General features: G+C 39.5%; 1 protein-coding gene across 1 annotated transcript; it reads left to right on the top strand.

Annotated features, from left to right (window-relative positions):
• Positions 1-3,021: 3,021 nt before the first annotated feature.
• LOC136240795 (uncharacterized) lies at positions 3,022-6,420 on the top strand. The gene is made up of 3 exons (XM_066031839.1): positions 3,022-3,040; positions 4,557-5,232; positions 5,288-6,420. Exons 2-3 carry the CDS (start codon positions 4,562-4,564, stop codon positions 6,297-6,299), a joined length of 1,683 nt encoding a protein of 560 aa, XP_065887911.1. The 5' UTR covers positions 3,022-3,040; positions 4,557-4,561; the 3' UTR covers positions 6,300-6,420.
• The last annotated feature ends 4,115 nt before the right edge of the window (positions 6,421-10,535 follow it).

Below are 10,535 nucleotides of genomic sequence, written 5' to 3' on the forward strand. Positions count from 1 at the left end.
CACTACCAGTACTACCAGAATCAACTTATCCACCTCTACCTGAAATCAGTATTATGGAACATGGTGTTCTTATCTTACTTTCTCAAATAGATCCTCACAAGGCTTGTGGGCCTGACAACATTCCAGCCAAGATTCTGCATGAGTTGGCACAGGAATTGACTCCAATGACCACTCATCTTTTCAAACAGTCTTTAGACACTAGTGTACTGCCAACAGAATGGAAATCTGCTTATGTTACAGTCTTACACCAGTATTCAAGAAAGATAAGAGATCTGATCCATGAAATTGCTGACCTGTTTCTTTGACTTCTATCTTGTGTAAAACATTTGAGCATATTCTAGTTAGTCAGATAATGAAGCACTTGGAAACTCACCAAATATCATGTCCCAACCAGTTTGGATTCAGAACAAAACACTCATGTGAATCGCAGTTACTTCTCACCATACCTGACTTCTCCCAGTTCATGAACAATAGAACCCAGGTTTACATTGGCATTTTAGATTTCTCTAAAGCCTTTGATAAGGTTGCACATTCAAGGCTTGTACAAAAGCTAGAATTCTATGGAATAAGAGGGAAGCCACTGCAATGGATAAATTCATTTCTGTCAATAGAACACAGCAAGTTGTAGTCGAAGGCTCATATTCTACCCCATGCAAAGTTACATCAGGGCTCAGTTCTTGGGCCCACCTTGTTTCTAATTTATATAAATGATCTGGTCACAAACATTCAGAGCACAGTTAGATTATTCGAAGATGATTGGTTGATGTATCACCCAATATTGACTGCCGTCGACCACCAAATACTCCAGGAAGATCTACAAAGGCTTTCTGTCTGGGCTGACAAGTGGAAAATGAAATTTAACATCAATAAATGCTGTATCATGCAACTGTCCAAACAACAGCACAAAAGTGAATTCTTATACTCAATGTCAGGTCAAGTTCTTAAAATCATTGAACAACATTCCTTTCTTGGAGATATCATTGACTATAAACTTTCTTGGAAACCGCATGTTGATATATGTATGTGGCAAAGCAATGAAATTAATTGGAGTTTGAATCATAACTTGCACACTTACTCAAAAGCATTGAAAGAATTAAGCTACAAACAGTTTGTGTTACCAGTACTAGATTATGCTTCATCTATTTGGGATCCTTACCACCAAAATCAAATTAATAAACTTGAAATGATTCAGCATAGAGCAGCTCGCTTTGTATTGAACCAACCTTGGAGAAGAAATGTTAGAGATAGTATTAGTTCATTGTTGTCATCACTTAAGTGGCCAACCTTACAACTTCAAAGAGAGAGCACTCGTCTAATTTTACTTTATAAAATAATCAATAATATCTTACAAATTCCAACAAATTATCTACCAACTCCATCACCAATCACTACCACCAGATCAAGAAATGACATGAAGTTCCTCCATTACCAGCTTACCATAGATTGTTTTAAGTACTCCTTTTTTCCATGCACCATTCCTGAATGGAACCGATTGCCTTGAGATATTGTTCATGCCGATCAATTAGATAGTTTCAAAACTTTACTGAACAGATACTATAATTCATATTTGAAATTGTACTTGTAAAAATTAGCTTCATACCCCAGGTGGGCTCTGCTAATCAAATATATAATAATAAAGCAACAAAGGAGTTGATTGCAGTGTGCCAGTTGTAAAGTTTTTAATGCAATGATTGTTAACATGGCAGCAGTAACGCCATCACTACATTTCATTAGACATTTCATATCTTCGCGTACAGCGTGACACCTTGACTAGCCATGACTATACTGGGAAATCAGCTATGTATTATTTTTGGCTCCTTCAGACAGTTTGTTCATCACAATTACTACTGTACTATAGTGTTGCGAACCTGAACAAGCTGAGAGTGCTCCACGCTACAGTTTATCAGTGAAATTTCCAGGATATTTTGATCTAGTCCCGAGTCAGTAAATGGCTGCTCAGTCCTCTTCTTTTTAAATATGTCAGTCAAGTAAGCGTGCATGGTTTGGTGGGGGTAGATAGCTTTGACGCAGGGCCGTTGAAAGGATTTAGGGGGCCCAGGGCAAATGTGGGGCCCTATAACCCATAATTTTCAATAAAGAAAAACAGACAAAAGGACATTGCAAGAACAAGCATAGCTAACTAGTTGACTACAACTAAAATAAGCAAACTAGCTACTAACTGATAAGCTTATGACAGTTTTAGCATATGAAACATGCTAAGCCAGGGGGTCTGGGGAAATTCCCCCAGGAAATTTTTGAAAATTAGACTCTCTGGGATTAAATATGAAAGTGATTTTAATAATTTATCACAGTATAATTATAATTTATTGGATTGTTGCATTAGGGTGATTGCTGTATTAGGGCATCTCAAGTTTGAATTTTACAGCAAGCTTTCTGCCAAATACATACCACCTAGGAAATTTTTGTACCCTATGCCAGACTGATTGTTAACAGTTACTATAACTGAATATTTGCCTGATTGCTATAATAGGTTGACTGTTCTATTAGAGTATCTCGATCTTATGTAGAAGTCACACTGTATAGGCGCCTTATGCCACTGCTGCACTGGATTGCTATGGATCTCATTGAGCTTGGATGGTATCTTTTATACTGAGGCTTCTTATGTATCTTCGAGTCTACACTACAGGGAAGATTTACAGTGTTGTGAGAGAGAGAACCATCATCGTTTTATTGCCAGCTATATGTGTGGATAAGTAGCTATGGGGCAGCTATACTGTATGAGGCCCCCTTGGGGCCCCTTACAAAGTGGGACCCAGGGCAAATTTCCAGTTGCCCTCCCCCCTATCGGCGGCCCTGCTTTGACGGTCGAAGTGTTTTCCACTCGATCTTCCACCTGCAGGTCGCATGAGCATACAATTACGGAAATACGGAAATTTTAATTTGTTCCAAAATGCGGGTAATATTATTTAAACTGCATGCACTACAAATACATGCAAGCCATATAAACATACACTACTTGTAGCATTGATGTGTACACTTAACTTGGATTAAACCAGTTGTTTCTTCTAGTCAGCCGTAGGTTAGTCAACTGTATAATTATGTGATCGCATGATTCGAATCTGGCTAATTTTTTGTACGAGGTTTGTGTGTGTGCAAACGACCAGTAGTTTGCCTCGTGTTTTGTACTTTAGGTTAGGGCACGGGTCTACAGGTTAGGGCACGCGTCTACTAGTCAGGTTTAGTCTCGCGTAGCTATGCAGACCCTTTTCTTTCTTTTGTGTGGGGTTGGGGAAAGAAAAGGGTCTGGTGAATAGATTGTGGGGATTCTACTGCGCAGCTTCCGGATTGTTTGTGGGTGCGAATGACGTGTTTTGCTAACCATTACATCATTTGCGTCCTGTTGCCATAGATATAAATGCAGTAGCTATGGTAATAGAACGCAAATGATGCAAAGATCAGCAGATCACGCATTATATCTATGGCAACAGGACGCAAATGACGCAACGAATAGCAAAACGTCATTCGCATCCACAAGCAATCCGGAGGCTGCGTAGAATCCCCACAATCTCGGGATAGGCCAACGACGATGCTATACTATGTTCACCAGACCCTTTTCTTTCCCCGCCCCACACACAAAAGAAAGAAAGGGTCTGGCTACGCGTGACTATTAAAGTCAGGTTAGGGAAAACGACCTCGTACAAAAAAAATCGCATGGATCTGCAAGAACCGAGGCAAGAACCCCCTATTAGCTATGTTAGCGCATTTGTCAAATTCCATTTTATTACGTTTTCTTTATCTAGATAGCCAAATAGATCGATGGTCAACCGAAGTTTCAGCTCTATAAGCCAAGAACTTACTAAGTACAAAGTGGCAACAACTACAGGCGCTTAATTAAACGATCATAACTTACAAACGCACTCTTCTACCAAGATGCAACTTACACCATACTGTTCTCCATGAATAGGCGAATCCATTGCTGGGTAAGTTTTGTCTTCCAGGCCTTTCCTATGACCAGGGCAAAGGCAATTTTCTACGTGCGAAAAAAAAACAACCCATCGTGAACCGTTCGTCCAACGCAAGGCAGACTAACGTTCATATCTTCCGTCTCCTTGGGAGTACTGACACGAAACAAAGATTTTGGAACTCTTCTTGCTTTGGGGATCACGATGTTACCAAGGTTTATGCCTTTATCACCTTCCTTCACTGTGAAAGAAGCACTTAGAATTTACTCTTTTTTTTCCGTTTTTTTCGTGTTTTTTTTTGTAACTTCGTAAATACTCCACCCATTGCATTCTACTGTACGTATAAGGCTTGCGTGAATATATTAACCATGGGATTCTTGCAGATCACGTCATATACAATTTAGTATAGTTGTAGATAATTTAGGCAGCAGCTTAGAATATATTGCCTACCAGGTAAATAGGAGTTTACTTTTAATGAGTGTAGATATAGGACAAAAATATAAAACTCATGAAAATTTAGCCATAATAACCAGGAAACAAATTAATTATCCTCTTGCTGTATATGCATCATTGGAAGTAACTATTACAAATTCTGCTCAGATTATTTGTTTACTTTCTGGTCTGAATTTACAGATGTGATGGACTCTTCAGCACCTAAGTATGGGTACCCAGTACCCGGCAAGCAGAACACTACACCACAAGAAGTGATGACGCAAATGTTCTTTGTCCATGATGATAAATGGGAAAGAATTTGCCAATCAGGAGAGTTTGACTATGTCATCATTGGATCTTCTTACTGTGCACTGGGCTTCATTACTAAGGTGGCAGAGAACAATCCTAAGGCAAAACTCCTTGTGCTTGAACAAGGCCAGTATTTCCACCCCACCCATTTTCAAAATCTACCTCCAGCCTATATACGCACATGGAGAGGAGCATCAGAGACTTTTCCCTGGAGCATCTCAGAAAAGACCCACCAAGGAAAGTACATTAAATGGCAACATGGAATGAACAATTTTCTGGGTGGCCGGTCATTGTTTTGGAATGGATGGACTCCTGAACCCACTGATGAAGAGATGGAACACTGGCCTCCAGAAGTTATTGATACTGTCCATAAATACTTTGGTGAAGTCAGAGAGCTACTGAACGTTGTTTCTGCAGATGAAATCTTTGTGACAAGCCACCCTGCAAAACCTGTGTATGGGAAATTACAAAAAGCACTTCAGCTGGCACTCAGCAAAGTCTCAGATAATGTTGACACCATTACCAGAATGATTCCAGGACCACTGGCTGTCAAAAGCAAGAGCCATAGGTAAGGAAAGTTACATACTTTGACAAATGTACTAAGGAAATGTATTGATTAATAGGTACCAAGACTTTGAGAAACATGCAGTCCCAGATAAGCTCTTGGATATAATCCTGAGCTCTGCAGATAAGGCACCATTAAAGATACGCATCAACTGTACCGTAAAGAAAATTCAACAAGATGGAAAAAAGGCAACTGTCCTGGAAACCAGTCAGGGTAACTTCAAGCTTGGTAATGCTAAACTGGTCCTAGCAATGGGCACACTACCTCCTACAACACTGATGCTTAACTCATTCCCAAAGAGCCAGTTTCCACAACTTGTCAACATTGGAAAACGTTACACATGTCACTTCATCACCAATGTTACCGCTCGACTACCACGAAGCATCCTTGATCACAAATCAGAACTTGGTGACTTAGAAATGGCTGCAATTTATATGGCAGGAGTGAGCAAGAAATCTAACCACCAGTTCCATATCCAGATGGCAGCCATAAGTGACACAGATCCTGTCAAAAATGCTAAAGATGTTTTCCAGTTTTATCTTGTCTTTCCTAATGCAGACCAACTGTCAGCTTCCACCAAACACGTAATTATTGCATGTTCCACACTTGGACAGCTGGATCACCACAACAAAGAGAACTGGTACCGACTGAATGATGGTAATGATGTCACTACTAATGCCACTTTACAGAGTGTTACAAACAAAACTGATGAGGAATTATGGGATGCTATGGACGATGCTACATTCCAAGTGATTGAACAGGAGATAGCATCTGGAGAAAACTATGTAGAGTACTGGCACCGTGAAGGGAGTTCTGGCAGCTGGAAGAAGACCAGGCCAACTGCAGAAATGATACGTGGACCAGCCACTGTCCATGAAGCATCCACAATGTGGATGGGAGGAGATGATGATAAAGAGGCACCAGTTTGTCTAGACTATCGTCCCAAAGGAGTGGAGAATGTATACATCACTGGTGCATCTCTGTACCCAACTGGAGCATCCTGGAATCCAACTGGTGTAATGGTGGCCTTAGCTATGCATCTAGGAGATATTCTTGAGCCTAAGAAATAAAAGACAGATTTGAAGAACAAAACTGTATATTTGATTTTAAGATTGTACGAGATTGTTTATGAACACAATAGCTAGTCAACTACTAGCGTATTTGGTAAAAAAAATTAAGTACACAATATATTGTGAAGAAAATCTTTGTAACAGCTGCATTAAACAGCTCATACACAACTTTTACAATGATTTAGAGCAGTGTGTTGACTTGCCATCCTTACAATCCCTTCAAGTAGAACAGGTAAATTTAGCTACACTGCATTGTTTCTGAAATGTTAAAAAAGCTCGATGACCTTAGCTCTCAATACTGAATCAAAATTAATGTTGATGAAATGTTAGATTCTTCTGATAGTGTGCAAAACATGCAAACCTCGTGGCGCTCAGAACACCACAACCTTTGCAATTCTATTTCAGTCCTTTCAGATAAGATAAAGGGTCTGTGTGATCATAATGACCAGTTGCAAAATGAAATAAATACAACTATTTCATCCTTAAACACTGCAATTCAGACCTTACCCTATGTGCACCATTATCAAATCATGCAGAATTTGTTGATGAATATTTAAATAAAGAAAGACGCAAGATGAATCTTGTAATCCTGCCACCTCATCATTTGAACATCAATTGGCAGGGCGGATCTAGGTTTTTTAAAAGGGGGCTAAGCTGAGCAGGGACATAGGTACGTAACTAACCAGACATTAGAAGATATACCAAGCCTTCTCACAAGGCTCTAGTGGTAAGATTCATGTAGTATCCATGGTCAAATTAACTATTCGGAGTAATGACTACATTAGTGTGTGAAAACGCACTAGCATGCCAATTTAGGGCAATGGCGGATCCAGGATGCCCCAAATTCCCCCCCCCCCCCCTCACCTTGTGGAGGAGCCAGTGATTAAAATACTAAACTTTATGTCAGACCAAGATCAGTTTATAAACTAAATATGCAGCATTTATTACAAATTCACCTGAAACCAAAGTCAAACCAGCTGTGAAATAGTCACCCAGTACCTTTGTGCGTACTACGCGTCTCTAAAAATAATTGACATTCAGAGCTTTTAAAACAGCTTTTAAAATTTCACAACCATATGCATCTGCAAAAGGCCAAAATGGCAAAAATGGCAAAAATCAACAGTGAAACACTACTATAAGAGGTGATTATTTGCTGCTTCAAAAATTGAGCAACTAACAAGAATCTGGCTCTCCCCAACCACCTACAACTTAGTCTGTTTGTGCCCCTCCCCTTGCCAGCTCCTGGATCCGCCCCTGTAGGGGGTCTGGAGGGATGCCCCCCAGGAAATTAATTAGGCCCTGTAAAGGTGAATCCGAGAGTGTTTTTAGCAGTTTTCAGTGGAAAATAATGGAATTTTAGATTATATCATTAAATTTCATTAAATCAAGACTGATTGCAGTAATCATTGAGTGGCTATCATGCATGCATGATAATCATCTTTTCATTTGTAGCTACCAAGCATTTAGATATAGCTAGCTAAGCTATATATAGCATTGAGACAATTACTTTTAAAAGTAACTCATTACATATTACTATTATTTGCAACTAAAACTATTTAGTTACAGTTATACCCATAAAATAAAGTAACTATAATAATAAAAAATGAAGTAGGGATCTATGTAATAATGCACCTATCAATGTATTGCCCCACTACCCCCCCTCGGGCATATATGGGGCTATAGTGGGGATTTGACACAGCCGAATGTCAAATGCCCCATAGTAGGGCAAACCTATCGTGTCAAATCCCCACCGTTGGCCCCAGTTGCAGCGCGGGATTTACTCGGGATTTGACATAGCGAAGGAAGTTACAACAAAAAATATTTGGGTGCTTACTGAACGATCGTCAAATGCCCCATAGTGGGGCAGCAGTTTCGTGTCAATTCCCCCTGTAAAGCCCCACTTACGCCTGAGGGGGGGGTGGTGGGGCAATACATTGATAGGTGCATAAAAAGTAGTGAAACAAGATAAGGTATTACAGCATAGCTCGATGGGGAAGTCCCTACTTTGACACTGAGCAAAATTATAGCTAATGTACCAAAATAGGGACTTTCCCATCGAGCTATGCTGTAATACCATCTCTTGTTTCATTACTTTGTAGTGCATAGATCCCTACTTCATTTAAATTTTAAAAAATACTAATTTATTTACTGAGTTTTTTGTTGTAGCTATAGCACAGCTAGTTACAGTGTAACTTGTGAACTAGCTATTAAGTTCCTGTACAGCTTATTAAAGTACGTACTGCCGGTGCCAAAATTGGAAGCACATAGCCATAGGCCTGCATAGCTTACCTCGTAGTAGCCAGTGGCGTCGCTCAGATCTATGACCTGTCTCAGTACGATGGTCCGCGCACCTTGGGTCCGCGTCAAGGGGTAGCCAACGTCTTGGGACTCTCGTACACTATCTGAGAAATCCAATTAGAAATCCATTAAATATTTAGAAATCCCAAATCCCGATTCACGTACAAAATAAGTTATATTATTATTTGTTTTTACTGTGCAGAAATCACAAATGATTATAACGCACAGATATAATTACTTAAGTTGTTACAAAAATTATCCAGGGAAGGGGAATTAATTATATAGGGGGGAAGGGAGTTCCAAAGTTTAATTGCAGAGGGGAAAAAGGAAAATTTATATGAGTCAATGTTTGTCGTCAGTTGCCTGTAGTATCCTTTTCTTAATCGTAAATCATTAGGGGTAAAGTACTCTATTCTCGTTTTCGTCCGTTCATAAGTTCAATTACAGTCGCCACTCTATACAACGTTTCAAATTGACAGTGCAAAAGTACACCTGTGTCTCATCTGAAGTTTACAGCTACTCTCTCAGGTGTCCTTTGCAAAACCTCGAGGTAAAAACGTCACCGTAAAAAGCGAAAATAGAATTATATTGTATTACCAAATATATTTTAAATACAGAAATATTTTTGAAATACTTAAATGTTTGGACTCTCGTACACCATGTTGGGTTTTTGCGTGGGCGCTGGCTACCCCTTGGTCCGCGTTCTATACAACCGCACCGGGCGAATTTTTTTTTTGGAATCACTTTGGACTTAGAACTGAAATTTTCGACATGTGAAATACAAAAAATAACAACAGGAGCCGTATGCGACATAAAGAAGTTATTGTGGTTTCTACCCGGGTTTCTACCAAATCATCGGATAGCTGCACCGTATTCACCCTAGCGTAACGTTCGCTAGCGAATCTCAGGGTTGTAGAGAATAAGGTGATGAGAACAATCGACCACCAAGGTGCGCACTGTGATTATTATTATTATTATTACTATTGTTAATTAGCAAAGCCCACTAGGGGCAACACGCTAATGAGCATTACAATCACATATTATATTATATTACTTACAGCGTTCTTAAATGTTTCAAGATCTATTGTGTCAATGTTAGGAATTTGAAGGGAGTTCCATTGAATAATTGTTCGAGGGAGGAAGGAGTATTTGTACACATCAACTCTTGTTTGCAATTGAGTTAGCTTGAGAGGATGTTGAGCACGGGTGGAGGACACTGGAGTTGGTGACGGTAAGCAATGATCAGGTATTGCTAGTAAGTTCCTGACAATCTTGAATAGGAAGGTGAGTCTAGCAATTGTTCTTCTGTTTTGAAGTGTAGGCCATTCAAGACTGGTTAACATGTCTGTGATGCTATCATGGTTTTGGTTAGATCTGTGCCAGGGTTTGTTCAAAACGAAACGAGCAGCGCAGTGTTGAATCATTTCTAGTTTACTCACTGATACTAGTGTGATGATAGGGGTCCCAGATGGTTGAGCAGTATTCTAATGATGGTAAGAACAATTGTTTGTAGACGTGTTCTTTGATTTCTGATGGTGCATTGTGAAGATTTTTTTTTACAAATCCAAGGAGTCGATTTGCCTTGTTACAGATGTAATTGATGTGAGGATCCCATGATAATTTGTGGTGGAGACGGATTCCAAGGTAATTGTGTTCTAATACTGTAGCCAGTGGAATGTCGGACATTTTGTATGTGAAAGTACTCTTGTTATGGTGTGTTGTTATCTGTAAAATTTTACATTTGGAGATGTTGAATTCCATCATCCAGTCAGTTGCCCATCTTGTCAGTGAGTTTAAATCATCTTGAAGTATTTTATGGTCTTGTGGTGTTTTAATGGTTTTGTAAATAAGGATATCATCTGCAAAAAGACGGATTTCACTTTGGATGTTGGCAATGATGTCATTGATATAAATCAAGAATAGAACTGGTCCAAGAAC

The sequence above is a fragment of the Dysidea avara genome, chromosome 12 (assembly GCF_963678975.1).
Source record: "Dysidea avara chromosome 12, odDysAvar1.4, whole genome shotgun sequence".
NCBI classification, from domain to species: Eukaryota; Metazoa; Porifera; class Demospongiae; order Dictyoceratida; family Dysideidae; genus Dysidea; species Dysidea avara.

What these genes read in the sequence shown, in the direction of transcription:
- LOC136240795 (XM_066031839.1), top strand. Translation starts at nt 4,562, where the DNA reads ATGGACTCTTCAGCACCTAAGTATGGGTACCCAGTACCCGGCAAGCAG. An exon ending in GTCAAAAGCAAGAGCCATAG is followed by an intron (nt 5,233 to 5,287) that starts GTAAGGAAAGTT and finishes ATTGATTAATAG; the next exon opens with GTACCAAGACTTTGAGAAAC.